At 40.7% G+C, this 16,369-nt stretch overlaps 1 protein-coding gene across 2 annotated transcripts in view; it reads right to left on the minus strand.

Moving 5' to 3' along the window:
- Positions 1-1,109: 1,109 nt before the first annotated feature.
- LOC122542811 (striatin-3-like) overlaps positions 1,110-16,369 on the minus strand; it is a 45,961-nt gene continuing 30,701 nt past the window's right edge. For both annotated transcript variants that reach the window (XM_043680870.1, XM_043680869.1), the window contains exons 10-18: positions 12,983-13,158; positions 11,275-11,322; positions 10,641-10,762; positions 9,883-10,050; positions 8,923-9,063; positions 7,637-7,735; positions 6,066-6,152; positions 5,180-5,386; positions 1,110-2,888 (exon numbers count right to left, since the gene is read on the minus strand). In XM_043680870.1, the coding sequence (XP_043536805.1) occupies positions 5,217-5,386; positions 6,066-6,152; positions 7,637-7,735; positions 8,923-9,063; positions 9,883-10,050; positions 10,641-10,762; positions 11,275-11,322; positions 12,983-13,158 (1,011 nt within the window). In that variant the 3' untranslated portion in view covers positions 1,110-2,888; positions 5,180-5,216. The remainder of the gene's footprint in view (positions 2,889-5,179; positions 5,387-6,065; positions 6,153-7,636; positions 7,736-8,922; positions 9,064-9,882; positions 10,051-10,640; positions 10,763-11,274; positions 11,323-12,982; positions 13,159-16,369) is intronic.

Raw genomic sequence — 16,369 nt, forward strand, 5'->3', positions numbered from 1 at the left:
AAATATCTATAACAGGATGCCTCTTAGTGCTACTGGCCTCCGTGTATTTACATGCCAGGATGTATTCACTTTGAAACATTATTGGCTATAGTTTCATTTAGAAAACATCTTTGTACTGACTAATTAAATGGATTACCATTTCATAATTTGAAAGTACTTTGCAGAATTAAAAGTTTACTGTAGCCTGGGTGTCCTGGTAAATAATCGACACCAGATTCATAAGATGGGGTGTTACCATTGTTTACCTAGTGAAGTTCAAAGAAAAAAAATGATCATCCCTTTTTCCTCCTCTGCTGAAGGCGATACTCGCACGTTGAGGTATGAGTTTCACTAGCAGCTGACCAGCACTTTCCCTAAGGGTAAGTCTGGATAGTGAGTGTTAATAGGTTATTTCACTACGGAACAGCATCAGAATTAATACCAATCCTGAAGTCACTCAAGCAGCTTCGAGACCAGGTTATAGTGATCAGGACAGCATTCAACACTGACGTTCCCTTCCATAGTTTGGGGAGGGGATTGGGGTCTAACTGTATTGCCTCATCTGAGAGCAACCACCTCAGCACAAAACAGAGCCCAACACTGGGATTGTCTGGACTCAAGAACTACAGACGCCCACAAAAGCTGGTCTATTTGCAGTCAACCGATATGTTTGAAGGGAGCGGTAGGTGAGCAATATAGAAATATTAGCACGCTACTTCATTTCCTCCTTCACCTTGGTATGAGCGATTGATGGACTGGATTTGGGAGAATGGTGACTGTGCTGGCCGATGGATCCCATGACAAAAGAACCATGTACAACCCCTGGATAGAGCAAGTTGGACAGCCCAATTGTTTTTCTTTTGCTTTTCAAGTTCTTTAGAGTGGCTCAGCACCATTTCATGCATTGATTTTGAATTAGAATCCCTACTGTGTGGAAACAGATCTTTTGGCCCAACAAGTCCATACCAACCCTCCGAAAAGAATCCAACCCAGACCCATTCCTCTAATTTACCCCTGACTCATGCACTAACCTATACATCCCTGAACACTATGGGCAATTTAACAGTCCAATTCACCTTCCCCTGCACATCTTTGGACTGTGGGAGGAAACCCACTCAGACACGGGGAGAATGTGCAAACTCCACATAGACAGTCGCCCGAGGCTGGAATCAAACCCGGGTCCCTGGTGCTGTGAGGCAGCAGTGCTAACCACTGTGCCATCGTGCCGCCTGTAAATTTACCAACTAACTTAGCAAAGAGAGCATTTGTCCTTATTACGATAAGAAATACTTTGTTTTGAACCATCATATTTAGCAGAAGTGGCAAACTGATAAATCCAAGGAGAAAGCAAATATATTTTGACACAGTTAATTACTCAATGCATTGCATCAGCATTTTGGGGGAATGCCCAGAGTTTTGCATTACTTCCGTCTTAATACTCTCAAAGCCATTGCAGCAACCCTCATAACCACCACTCAATGTACTACTGAATAACAGGATGAGAACAATGGTATAATATGCTGAGCTCTGAAGAAGTGGCAAAGGATTAGTTCACCAGGATCTGCAATTGCAGATTTCTAAGTACCATTCCTTTCATTAACTATTTTAAGCTCTAGCGATTCTTTTCTCATAGAACAAAAAGCACTAAAGGGGTAGAATTTGTGCAGGATTCTCCTGATCACCCACCATCAATTTGACTTGATGTTTTTTAAACTTTAAAAAAAAAATGCATTCCCAAACTGTACCAACACAATTTCTCTAAAGGCAGATATGTGACATTCCCTACCCAGTTCACAACAATGTTTATCCTGATGCCATGAAGTATTACACCTGGGCCGTACAAGCCAGGAAAGCCCCAGGGTTGATTCCCTGTCTGTGCTCTGTTATCTGATATTAACATGTCCAATCACTGCAAATTAGTAGCCAATGAAAGTGTGAAAGATTAAAAGTCAGAGGAAGAAGTCACAGTTAAACTGCTTTGTTGAGTGCTTGTCAGATTAAAGTAAAGTTGGAGCAATCAAGCTGTCCTCTCCTGTCAGTAGTTGAAGTAATGAAGAAACATTGGAAAAGCATGGGTTTTCCATTCTCAAAAGGAAGCACTCAAAAAAATGATCTTTTAGAGTTGGTGAAGGGCCTGGAAAATGGTTCTCTCAAAATTGCTTTAAATTAAATTGCCCAGAGGATGACAAATAGGTGCATTAGTTTATAAAAGCTACCCTTTGTTAATAGAGTACATTCAACACCGTCAGGCTAAGTGATCCTCAGATTATGAAATGAGAGGCAACTTACAAGCCCCCCCTAACTGTGTGTTACTACATTCATATTCTTTTGAGCCTAAGTTGGAGATCCTTGGTCCATATGCGTGTATGTCCCCTCATAATACTCCCTATTGGGGAAGGGATAGGGCAAAGAGTGATGAACCTGTATCTCTGTGACATGTGCCTGCTGCTGTATTCCAGCAAGTCAATGCTTAATTGGTACAAGATGGATAACTGGCCAGGGAACGAAAACTTAATCACACCGGTGGCAGGCTGCATTAGAAAAGTAGTCCAACATTAAAAAATAACTTATGCCAGCACAACAACTGCTGTCGCCCCTTTATATGGTTTGACCTACACTCTGCTACTTCTTTTACTTGTTCCACACAGCCCACGATCGGGTACCTATACAAAATTTACCAAAGCAATTTTCTTTTAAAGTTTAAAACATATACATATTGTGTAGAGTTCAGTGAAGACAGGCCCCAATAGAGCTTTGCTACGAAATATGTGGAGGGGGAACAACCCAGCACTGCAAACCCAGGATCCTGAACTTCATGGCTGGAGGGAAGTTATCTTCATTCACTGATTCAAAGGCAACCGTTCCGGGAGAAATGTGGGATCAACCCTTATAGAAGAGCAGATACCAGTCTGAAAGGAAGAGAACACAGAATGAAACATAAAACATTAAAAAAAGTTGCTTTTGCATTCAACCACCAGGAGGCAGATGTGAGCTTTTCAAAATCATTCTTATAAATTTTTGTTAAAATTTAATTTAAAAAAACAGAATTCCTGACTTCTTGCAGCAGTGTTTGCACATGCATGTGGACTGTACAGTGTTGTAATTCTCCATAAACTTGTCCAAACGACCATGTTACACATATCAATCTGGAGAGGGATTATCAAAAGAATGATGATTATCACCAATCCTAAATTTTCCCTCCCTCCAGTCATTTCAAATGGGCACTGTGAGATAAAAGACAAGTGAAGAGAAATCAGAGGAAGGAACTTTGAGTTTAATTCTCTCAGCTCCTCCTGTGTCAAGTGTACCAGCCCAGTTCTGACACCAGCTGAGACTGAATGCAGTTCAGGCATCATCTCTGGGACATTACCGATGCACTGCTAATTAAGACATTTAATTAAATATGATATGCACACTTTGCCAATTTCCCCATTTCAATAATTTGATGCAAGTTGCTGTTCTACTTCCCAAATGAGAAAAAAGGTTAATTCCTTTAACTTGAATATTTGAAGTTAAAGTATATTCTGATGTTGAAAAAGGAGAGTTAACATAATTAGAAATGACCTTATTTTTCAATCGTGATTTTATTGCGTTGATACTAATAAATGCAGTTATCAAATTTAATCATTGCAGTTATTAACTTTAAGTTTAAATCCATTAATTCCCATATAATTGAAGCTGCCATTAACAACAGATCCTGTTTGAAACAGGATTTCCCACTAGTAAAACATGGTATAGAGGGAAACATTAGAGTTGAAGTAGAAGCTCAGCCTTAAGGGTTGTGCGGATTTGAGGATCCTTTGGCTTACCCCTTTCCGATTTCTTACTTTTTCAATTTATGCCTGCAACTGAGCTAAAATCAGATCACCTAAATCTTAAGGCCATAAACTCCAAAAAAGGAAAACTAATGGATAAGAAATAGAAGGGCACTAAAGGCCAGGAAACCTGAGTTTTGAGTTCGTGATGATCAGGAACCGTAGAGATCCATGCCCTCAGGCACATAACTAGAGCTAGTGTGAGTAGACAACATTAAAACATGACTCCTATTCCTGACAGGAGCTGAATACTGAAGTGTGCCAACTACCAAAGCTTGCATTATTATTATATATAAATAACTACACACTTTCCCCACAATTTGCTTGATTCTTGTCAATAGAAGGATGTTAAGGCCACTTGCATCCTTCCAACGACTTAGTCTCATGAGTGAGTTCAGGCAGGATTGGCCGGCTATTTGACTGAACAGCACTGCAGTCAACTCCAATCTGGCCCTCACCTATCAGGCATATGTATTAATCATGAAGAGTGGGAACATTAATTAAAATCTGGGCTCTTGGCATGTAGCAAGCTGCCAGCCCTTAATGGCCTTTATGATTTAATAGACCATGGAGACACCACCTACTACTACAAAAAAACCGTACACAGCATGGTGGTTCAGTGGTTAGCACTGCTGCCTCACAGCGCCAGGTACCCATGTTCAATTCCAGCCTCGGGCAACTGTCTGTGCGGAGTTTGCACATTCCCCCAGTGTCCGCGTGGGTTTCCTCCGGGTGCTCCTGTTTCCTCCCATAATCCAAACATGCGCAAGTTAGGTGAATTGACCATGCTAAATTGCCCATAGTGTTAGGTGCATTAGTCAGGGATAAATGTAGGGCCAAATCTAATCAAAAACAAAAATTGCTGGAAGAGCTCAGCAGGTCTGGCAACTTCTGTGGAGAGAAATCAGAGTTAACTTTTCAGGTCAAATGACCTCAGAAGGGTCGCTTGACCCAAAATGTTGACTGATTTCTCTCCACAGATGCTGCCAGACCTGCTGAGCTTTTCCAGCAATTTCTGTTTTTGTTTCTGATTTACAGCATCCACAGTTCTTTCAGTTTTTGTTTAGCAACAAATATAGTTTGATCAAGCTTTTGACAGTGCTAAACAATTCCTCCAGGTCACTAGGTCCAACCAATAATCTCACTCAAAATTCATTGCTGCATACATACCGTTTAGCTTAACTTGTGGTACTTTTAACATTTTTGTATGGTACCATAAAAGGGAGCTTGGCAGTGGCCTTGACCGTTGTTGGATGGTACCCCAACCATTATACTCATGTGCAAGTGTGCAACATAGTGAGCTCACTGCCTCAAAATTCTTTTTACAATGATGGAATAAGGAGGAGTAAAAATCGTTTCACAGGCTTTGCAGTGCTGAAGCTCACCTGCTCACAGGAATGAGACCGGAGAGGTGATATTGCGTCATACGAATACTTTGGCAAGGGCATCTGCTCCTGCACTGGCAATGTAGGCTTTGCTCGGGTGAAAGGTGACATCATGGATTGCCTCATCATACTTCTTTCGGTGCGCTGTGATCTCTTGAACGCAGGTCTTGTTGTCCAGGTTCCAGAGCCGTATTGAACAGTCATGACCTGTTTAATTGGGCACACTCAAGCATTTAAACACTACATATTTGCATAGAAACCAAAAGAAAAAAGCATATACTTCTATCGCACACATCATTCCCCCTAGAACATTCCAAATTGCTTTACAGCCAATGAGATATGATCATTACTGTTACAGTTAAGTACAAGAGTCAAACAGCAATGATGTAAACACCTGGTTAATCTGGTTTCTGGTGGTGTAGGTGTTGATATACGAAATAGAATAGTAATTCATTAAGGTTGTTGTTGAATGAAGTGTTAGCTTTAAAAAAAATGAAAAAATGCAACTCATTGGCTGCAAAACACTGATGTGGTGAAAGATGGTTTATAAACTCAGGATTACATATAGTTGTTTGGCAGTACAGAACTCAAGTCTTGTTGAAAGAAAGAGACATGTTTTCTTGAAGCTTTTCACTTTGCACCCATCAAGACAATTTACAAGAAATATCAACGTAAAAGGAAAGTAACATTTCTACAGTATGAACGGAGAATAATAATTGTGTCAATCAGAATTGTCCTGGAGAGTGCAATATAAAAAGCTTTACCCAAAATGTGTCTTTTTCTTCCCAACTATACTCAAGTCAGGGCTTTTCCTCTCGTGTTTTATAGACTGCAGAATACAACAGTACAAACAATCGCCAAGCAAAGGTAGTTCAGTGATACTTACTCCCTGACATCAGGAAAACTCCATTAGGGTCAACAGCAAGAGAGGTGACTGCATCCAAGTGGGCAACCATTGAATGGATCATTTTTCCTTTAAGGTGGATTAAAGAACATCACAGAAAGATATCAGTTAGATAGATGATAATTCTTCATATTCTTTATTCTCCACATCCATTTGGCTCATCAGTTCTTTTTTCCCTCTCTCTTCCTCGACTCTGAAGAGTTACGTATGGGTGGAATGGTCGTCTGATTAAGAGGTACCACCTGATACTTTTGTGTAATGTTTAAAGGTCAGGCCTAGGTATTCTTAAAACGCAAAGCAATCCTGGCAGAATGCAATTAAAACAATTTCCACCAACATCAGATTAGGGTGAATGTTGAATATCCACAAGGAAAGCAAACTTCTCATTTCAGATATTCAAAATCTCAAGCCATTCGAAGTTTGATACTGAGCAGGAAATGGATCTGTAGATTTCGACCATCCAAGAAACTCAAGGCTCTGCCCGATTGCTTTTCTTTGTGCGTTAAAGGTGGATATCTCTTTGCTTAACCTGCTGAGTTTGGCCCTTTACTCGGCCATTCACATTATGTAGAAATATTAAAGCTCATCCTCAAGTATGTAAGAAACGCTGTTCATTATACCATTTCCAGCTGCCACATTCTGCTACCTCATTCTCCTCTGAATGCCTTCCCATCTCAATGTCTTTTTTTTTGTTCACTCACAGGATTCGGGCATCGCTAACTAAGCTAACATTTACTGCCTATCTCTGGATGCTATCAAGATGATGATGGTGAGCTGTCTTCTTGAATGCTGTCCATTTGGTGTAGGGAGGGAACTCCAGGATTTTGACTCAATAACAGTGAAGAATGGTGATATAGTTATATGTCAGGGTGGTGATTGGCTTGGAGAGGACCCTACAGGTCATGGTTCTCCCATATATCGGCTGCCCTTGTCCTTCTAGATGGCAACGGTTTTGGGTTTGGAAGGTGTTGACTAAAAAGCCTTGGTGAATTTCTGCAATGCATCGTGTAGCTGGTGCACATGGCTGCTACTGAGAAGGTGGTGAGGGAAGTGGATGTTTGTTGACATGATTCCAAGCAAAGCAGGCTTTGTTCTATAAGGGTGTCATGTTTCATTTGTTAGAGCTGCACTCATACAGGAAAATGGTAGTATTCCACCACAGGAAGAAAGTGAGGACTGCAGATGCTGGAGATCAGAGTCCAGGGTTGGGTGCTGGAAAAGCACAGCAGGTCAGGCAGCAGTCAAGGAGCACGACAATCGCTTGTGCCCAAAACGTCGATTCTCCTGCTCCTCGGATGCTGCCCGACCTGCTGTGTTTTTCCAACACCACACTCTCGACAGTATTCCACACCACATTCCTGACCTGTACCTTGTAGAAGGTGCACTGGCTCTGCAGAGTCAGAAAGAGTTAATTGCTGCAGAGTTCCTAGCCTCTGGTCTTTACCTGTTCAGACTACAAATTTCACTGTTTAGAACAATTCAGTGAACTTCTGATCTCAACTGCCACATGTACAATCTCTGAATAAACCATCAAATAAACTTTCGTTTTTTACCTGTCTTGTTGTCAAAGAACCGAATACACCTGTCGTCATGCGCAGTAATAGTTACTGGCAGCTTGGGGTGGCTGACAACTCGGTTAATCTGATTAGCAGCTGAACAGAGAGAAAAAGAAAATGTATTTAACCCAACCAGATTTTCCAAGGTCATTTTGTTTTACAAAATTAACCGGGATTTACACAATCAGGAACCATATTTTGTAATTTTAAAGTCTAATATAATTTTGGAATTTACAGAAACACAGAAAAAAGGAGCAGAGTAGGCCATTCTGCCCTGTGAGCCCACTCCGCCATTCAATATGGCTGATCATCCAACTCAGTATCCTCTTCCTGCTTTCTCCCCAGACCCTTTAGCCCTAAGAATACATCTATCTCATATGTTAAGAGGGTGTAGGGATTTGCAATGGTACTTTTAACTTGCTTTGTATACAGTATGGTGATTACCCACACCCACAATTCCCCTCAAGGCTGGGAAATGGCCAACTTCTTTCAATCTAGTTATGTAGCAAGCAAACAGGCAATCAGACCAACTGATCTATGCCAGACATTATGCTCCTCATTCTGTTTTTTTTATCTAGCCCCATCAATGTATCTTTCTATTTCTTTCTCCCTCAGGTGTTTGCTTTCTTTCTGTTAAATACTTCTCTATTTAGCTCACTCACACAATGGTAGCAAGTTCCACGTTATAAGTACTCGCAGAGTAAACTTGCTTGAATTGATTTATTTGTGTTCTCACAACAAATGGCAAACATCTTCTCTGTGCCTAGCTTAGCAAGGCCCCTCATAACCTTAAGATCCAACAGATTACATCTTGGCCTTCTCTTTCCTAGATGAGTAAGCCTCTTTAATATTTCTGAACCGCTATAACTTCTCAGTTCTGTTAGTGTCCTCATAAATCTTGTTCTTGCATCCTCCAAAGCCTCAATTTGGCTTCTTCCAATTACTTCAAAACATCGTTAACATCTTCTGTGATGAAATCACAGGATTATGTATGACTCAAAAGGATATAATTTCTGGAAAGTTCTTAGTGGGTGGTTAATCGACATATCTTATGCATGCTTTTGTCAGAGACGGAGGTCAACAGAAACCACGTATAGCCTTATTACCCAACTGATACAATCTGAATACACCTGATTCACAAACATTCCAGCAAAACATAGGAAAAATAGCTCCATATGAAAGGAGCAAATAACAACAGGTTAGAGGTGTAGAGCTCTACAAGTAAGACACGAGTCACTTACAGGTTGTAACCCCTCTTTACTAGCCCCCATGTGTCAGCTTACCAGTGTCAGATGTTTTAGAATCCAGGGTCATTACTGGCTGCAATGCCTGCAGGTCATATATGACCACATCGCCGTTCGTGAAGGAAGCTACAGCATGATCAGGATCACTCACAAAGGCAACAGAGGTAGGAATTCCATTTTCTGCAGAACAGAAAAATAACTTTGACCACAAAATGTAAGTAGTTAGTTACTGTGTTACTATACTGTACTTCTATCTTGCAGCCCTCAGGGCATTATAATTGTATGACCAATATCAATTGCATACGTTTGATAAATGCTAGCATTTATTATCCAAATTGTAGTTCAATGGCTGATACAGCCTGTAGTTGAACTATACAAATCAGTTAGGGCCCACATTACAGTTAAAATGACCAAATCAAATCTAAACAATTATCATTTCAACTGGCCCAAGGGTCAAGAAAAAATAGGAGTTTCTGCTCCTGAATCCAACAACTGGAAAGTATTTGAGTGTGTGTTTCATCTCTTCGTTTCAATATTCTCTTGTGTTAAAAAGCCTGACATTGGTACTTTTTCACCTGTGGGCATCAAACAAAGTCCCAGTTCCGCATGAAGGAACAGCATCCTAGCAAAGAGTGGGGCATCTCAAGGATAAGAAGCTAAAAGACTAAGAAGAAACTACAATAATTAAACATTACATTTTAATTCTTCCTTCATTGCTTTAGATCTGACAATTCACTCCATCTTGCTCTGGCTCAGCTACAAGAGCTCCAAATTTAATGAGGGGCAGGGCTATCAACCCTGCAGCAGATGATACACCCCTGTCTGGTAGGCAGCAACTATGTCTCTCTTCTGTACCACTAGTTGGTCTTTATCTTCTCTTCCAGAAGGTAGCAACTCCCTACTTCTAATACACATCTCAGAAAGGTAGCCTTACTCTAGTATCCCTTTTCCTAATCATCCCAGAGACACCATATGTTTGACTCCCAAGCCTTTACTCACCCTTCTCTCTGGTGTACGTACTAACACATGCTGGATTTGCGGTTGCGTCCCACAACCTAATAGTTCCATCTGCTGAACAAGAAATGAGGCGGTTCTTTGGGATATTAAATGCAAGTCCCCAAACCGTATCTGTGTGACCATTTAGTGTTCTGGACAGAATGCTCTCATCTGTAAAAACAAGGATATTCTTACTACTGAATGATAAATTGCATGACAGAGAAAACAGAGTCTTAACAACACGATTAGCTCATAAACATAATTACACCACCTATCAGGTCTGACCCTTCCAGTGTCTCATTTCTTTGGGATACCCAGGCTTTGCTTCTCTACATTTTAACCACTTTCAAAAAAAGGTTACAAGTAAATATCAGCAGGAGTGTACATTAAATGGTTGATCCCTCATGACCTCGTTTGGTCAGCACAACAATGCAGATTTAGTTGACATTAAAAAAATGACAACTAATATTGTTGTTCAGATAAAACATAGAATGGGAAATGATTGGAGAATAAACATCAGCATGTTCAGGAGAAAAAAAAAGAGTAAAGAGGGAAAGTCAGCAAGGAAATAAATAAAATAGATAAAAGCCTAAACACAACTGGATATTCATAAAATGTTTGAACATCACCCTAGTTAATGACCAGAACAGTTAAAAGTCAATTGTTATCTATCATTCATTACTGTACATAATGAGTCCTGGTCATCTTGCATTTGAAGGTCTATCAGCATGCTACTCTGTTAAATACTACTTAGCACATACCATAAGTGTCATATGGATCAATGTTCAAGCTTGGAATATTCCAGCAGCAAATTGTGCCATCAAGTCCTCCACTGAAGCACTGGTCCCCTTTTGAACTAACCGCTAAAGATAACACTGGATCTCTGTAACAGGAGAGGCAGAGATTTAAAAAAAAAAGAGCCAAGTACAATTAAAATTGCTTGACAAGTGTTATCAGAATTCCCAAAGCAATACCAATGTAGTGCAGTTCAATAATTTCCCACTGTCCTAATGACTACGACTCAGCTGGAGTACAGTTACAAGTTAGCTCCCAGTCAGGCACTCTATTTCAACACCTATGAGCACAGTGGCTAGCGTTTACACCATTTCAGTTGTCCTGGTGAGATCCACAAAGTATCGACTCTGAATCAAATCTGGAACAGAGTATGCAGATAGCGTGACCCCATGGACAAATGAACTCAGTGTTTGATTAATTAAAGCTGTTAACTTCCAATATGAACTCAGTGTTTGATTAATTAAAGCTGTTAACTTCCAATAAGAACGTTGAATTATCAATTTGAATGAATCAAGTAACAGCATCTAAATGGGAATTTGGAATTAAGAGATTATTTGCATCATCTAAGATTGATGGGCTAACTGATAATTATATACTCACACGTGTCCCCTGAACGTATAAATTGGTTCCACATCCAACGCAGTACTCCTAGAACAAAATAAAATTAAACACCTAAGTGGACGTTTTTCTCTTCCAATAACATCCTTTCAGGATTTTCTAAAAACTAAAGCTTTATTGCCAATGTAAAATTTTTAGCTGCTTTTTATGCAACTTGTCCATTTTCAGTCTCCAACGGCCATCTGAAAATTGAAATAAAACAGGTCTCCACAAAACAGGCAACCAGTTAGAGTCATTTCCCATTTGAATTCGAACAGATACACTTAACAGTTTCAAGGAGTTGCTTTAGATCTGTAACTTGTGATATTAGTATATGCCACATATAGTATAACATTAGCTTCAAAAGGGAATAAGAGATGAACAGGGAAAGGAAGTAACTCTTGACGCATCCACTGTAGAAACACGTCTTCCAACTAGTAATTAACTGCCCCATGAACAACTTCAGAATTTCAAATGGTGAGAAGCATTACTGTTGGGAAATAGAATGCTTTCTAACTGGTCTACCTAACACCAGTGATGTGCACTCATTAGATCCAGAGGCAGTGTTCCAACAATAAACCTTATCTTCAAACTTAACTGCAATACAGAGGAACCTCGATTATCCGATAAAGGTGGGCGGGCACTATTTCATTCAGTTAACTGAATAATCAATTATCTGAGTTCCTCTGGGGCTCGGAGTTTTCTGTGAAGTCAACTCCCTGTTCAGAAGACTAGGCAGCAACACACCCCGGGCAAGCCCCTGCCCCTGTCCATTCCCCAACCCTGCCACTTCCACCAGCTCCACAAATCCTATCCACATCCCCCCACCTTCTGACCCCTGTCTGCACTCCCGCTCCTTGGCCAACCCGTCCCCACCCCCACCATCAGCCTCCCCCGATTCCCCTAACCTCCTCCCACCCACCCACTTCTCCGGAGAAGCTGGACTGGACACCAACAGTAAGACTGCTGCTGCCATTGTGGGGGTAAGTCTCCAAATAGCACGCGTGCGCGCATGCACATGCACACACACACATGCATGCACAAGGTTTTACTGCAACATTTTGACAGGTTCCACCTCTGCCCTGTATAGAGCAATATTCGAGAGGTTATCTGGGGAAGGGGGTATAGGGTTCACCCCTATGTAGAATGCCAGGAAAAGTGTAGGGGGGGGGAAAGAGAGAGCGAGCAGAAAGTCAGTCATTTAGAGACGGTGCCTGGACTGTCCAGGACTGTTCTTGGCAGCATTTCAGTGAACCAAGTTAGTTTTTAAACCTGTAAACAAAAGATGCGAACAGGGTTGAAACAGCTCTTTAACGTAATGTTTCTATCAGGACCTTGAGGTCCCCTTCAGATAATCTGAAATTCAGATAAATGATATTTGGATAATCGAGGTTCCTCTGTAGTATGAATTATTTTCTATTCCACGCCTCAGGTACCCCCTCTGAACAAGCTCGCCTGCTTCGTATAAATTATGGACAATTATTGACCCACAGTCATCTCAAATGGGAGCAAGACTTTTGCTCTCTCTGGGTGGCTAAAGCTGCAAGTTCATGATCTAACCCACCACAATACTCGGCCCTTTGAAAAGACTAACCCAACAGAACTGTACAGGATTCAGTAATATCAAGAAATTGTTAATTTACCAACTTCAGCCTGCTTTGCTCAGTTCTAATCAGAAACAAACTGATCTCACGATGCAGAAAAAAATTACTTTTTGGCAGGAACTGTTTTCTGCAGGTTCCACAGCTTCAGAGTACGATCCTCAGAAGCAGTAATGAGCACAGGCTCCACTGGGTGAAACGCCAATGCACGGATCCCATCAAAATGGCTCCGCAATGTATACTTCGGATTCCAGGTTTTCCTGAAGGCATCTTTGCAATCAGAAATCTGCAAAGAGGAAGTCAAAGTCTGATGAAGGGTCATTGACATGAAACATTGACTTTTTTTTCTCTCCCACTTTAGATGCTGCCCAAACTGCTGAGTATTCCAACAATTTCTGTTTTGATTTAAGACACATTCCTGGCTATGTTTGCAAAGTTCCCTCTTCCAAAGAATTGATAGCATTTCTGACTGATGGATAGCACTCTCGAGTGGGCTAGGAGGAGCCTTGTGAAACAAGTAACATTTAGCCTCCATTGCAATGCAGCATTAGATTTTTAAAGTTTCAACTGTTTTGGAAAATATTAGCCACATTCTAGAGTTGCATTTGGGTTGTTGTAATTGAGCCTGTTGCCCTAGGCTTTGGGATGTGGATGAAAAAGCTGCTTCACACTTTCAATCACTGCTCACTAACTCAGCTAAAACACGTGGAATAAGATCATATTTCAGCCGGGATGTCCTGTATGGCTTTTAGTCTGTGCCTGGACTTGCTCATCCATGCAGAATAGCCACAAGGTTGAGGACAGGAACTGAACACCAGCAAGAGCCAACGAGAGCGAATAAAAATTTTTAAGATGGTACAAAAAGTGCTTTCCCTTCTAGTTTAATGTAGTTAATGCTTCAAAATTCATGAGTCCTAATGATGCAAATTTAAGATTAAAATCTTAATCTGTGGGTAAGGAAGGGCAGATTTAAAAAAAAAATAAGGTGCTTTTAAGAGCTTTTTAGGCTTAATGTCACTGAAGGCATTCAAGAGACACAGTGTAAGAGTTAGTAGATTAAGAGAGGTGGTTACACAGCTGGATCAGTCAGATAGATGGGTGACTGTCAGGAAAGGTAAGCAGGTAGTTTATACATCTCCTGTGGCTATTCCTGTCTCAGATATTCCATTTTGGGTACGTTTAAAGGAGACAGCTTCTCAGAGGAAAACAGAAGTGGCAGTCAGATACTAAGATTGAATCTTGTATTAAGCTGGGTTTGTCGAGATTGAAAAGAATAATTGTTATTGGGCACTCTCCTGTCAGGGACATGCAGAGGAGAGTCTGCAACCATAAGTGTGAATCTAGGATAGTATGTTGCCTTCTTGGTATCATAGTTAAGGGCATCTCAAAACGGTTTAAGCATACTGTGAAAGGGGAGAGAGAAAAGCTGGATGTTGTTGCATGCATTGGTAGGAACAACAGAGTTAGGGAAATGGTTAAGGCTTTGCAGAGTGAATATAACAGGTTAGGTAGAAGGTTAAAAAGCAGAACCTCAAAAGGTAATAATCTCTGGTTTACTCCTGGTGTCACATTCTCAAGACAGTAGGAATAAAAAGACAGGGAAGGCAAATCAATGGCTGAAGAGATGGTGCAATGCATACTGTGATGTTTGGATCATTGTGATCTCTTCTGGGGTGGAAAAGACCTGCTCACCTGAACTGGAAAGGGACCAATATCCTGATGGGGAATTTGGTTGTTCTATTTCAGGAGCTGAATGTAGGTTTGCTCGCTGAGCTGGAAGGTTCGTTTTCAGACATTTCATCCCCATACTAGGTAACATCATCAGTGAGCCTCCGGATGAAGCACTGGTGGTATGGTCTACTTTCTACTTATGCATGTGTTTGAGTTTCCTGAAGTTGGTAATGTCATTTCCTGTTCTTTTTCTCAGGGGGTGGTAAATGAGATCCAAATCAATGTGTTTGTTGATAGAATTAAGGTTGGAATGCCATGCTTCTAGGAATTCTCGTGAGTGCTTCTGTTTGGTTTGTCCTAGGATGGATGTGTTGTCCCAGTCGAAGTGGTGTCCTTCCTCATCTGAACGTAAGGGTACTAGTGAGAGTGGGTCATGTCTTTTTGTGGCTAGGTGATGCTCATGTATCCTGGTGGCTAGTTTTCTGCCTGTTTGTCCAATGTAATGTTTTGTTACAGTTCTTACATTAATGACAATAGTTTTGCTTGTTGTCTTCCACTGGGGTGGGGGAGGGTGGAAGGCCCAGTAAATATGGGTATAATAATCGTTGCTCCCATGGACAGGAGCCTTGGAGGAGGTGCGGCGAGTGAAATAATGTATTATAGTACAATGTAGTGCAATTTACATTTAGTGGATTGTAGTGTAATTTAATGTTATTTTATTTAATTTGGGTTTCTGCTAATTTGGTTTAAGTAAATATGAGATGACTGTATCTTGAAGAATAGTAGGCATTTTATTGTCAACGTTACTGTAATATAATAGTACAATATTATTTTTACTTTTCTGTACTTTTGTACTTTTATAACTTTGTTTATTTGTAAGAGTGAAAATATTTTTTCCATTAAATATATACATTTAAAAAAAGGCTATAAGGAGAAGCCTGGGACTTGGAGACCTGAGAGTCTGACATCAATGGTTTATATGTTGTTGGAGGTGATTCTGAAAGATAGGATTTACATACATTGGAGAGGCAAGGACTGATTAGAGATAGTCAGCAGTGTTTTGTGCAAAGGAAATAATGTTTTACAAACTTGATTGAATGTTTTGAGGAAGTAATATCGATAAGGACAGAGCAGCAAATATTGTTGACATGGATTTTAGTGAAGCCTTTGATAAGGTTCCACATTGGTAGACTGATTAATAAAATTAGATCACATGCGATTCAGCGTTAGCTTGCCAATTAGATACAAAATTCATCAGACGGTACCAGACAGAGGGTGGTGGTGGAGGGCTGTTTTTTGGACTGGAAGTCTGTGACCAGCAATGTTCCATGGTGATTGGTACTGGGTCCACTTTTGTTTGTCATTTAGATAAAGAGTTGGATGAGAATATGGGATGCATAGGTGTTAGTAAGTTTGCAGATGACACCACAGTGGACAGTGAAGGAGGTTATCTCAGATTAGAAAGAAATCCTGATCAATTAGGTCAATGGACTGAGGAGTGGCAGATGCAGTTTGTTTTATGAAATGCAAGGGCAGGATTTCTACAATTAATGGCAGAGCTGAAAGATTTAAGGGTTCAGATTCATAATTCTGAAATTTGCATCAAATGGAGACAGGGTGGTTACGGTGGCATTTAGCCCCCCTGCCTTCACTGCTCAAATCTTAGAGTAGAGGAGTTGGGATGTCATGTTGAGGTTTTACAGGACATTGGTGAGGCCTCGTCTGGAGTACTGCATGCAGTTCTGCTTGCCCTGGGATATTATTAAATTGGAGAGGGTTCAGAAAATATTTATTGGGATACTGGCGAGAATGGAGGGTTTGAATTA

This window comes from Chiloscyllium plagiosum, chromosome 41 (assembly GCF_004010195.1).
Source record: "Chiloscyllium plagiosum isolate BGI_BamShark_2017 chromosome 41, ASM401019v2, whole genome shotgun sequence".
Taxonomy (NCBI): Eukaryota; Metazoa; Chordata; class Chondrichthyes; order Orectolobiformes; family Hemiscylliidae; genus Chiloscyllium; species Chiloscyllium plagiosum.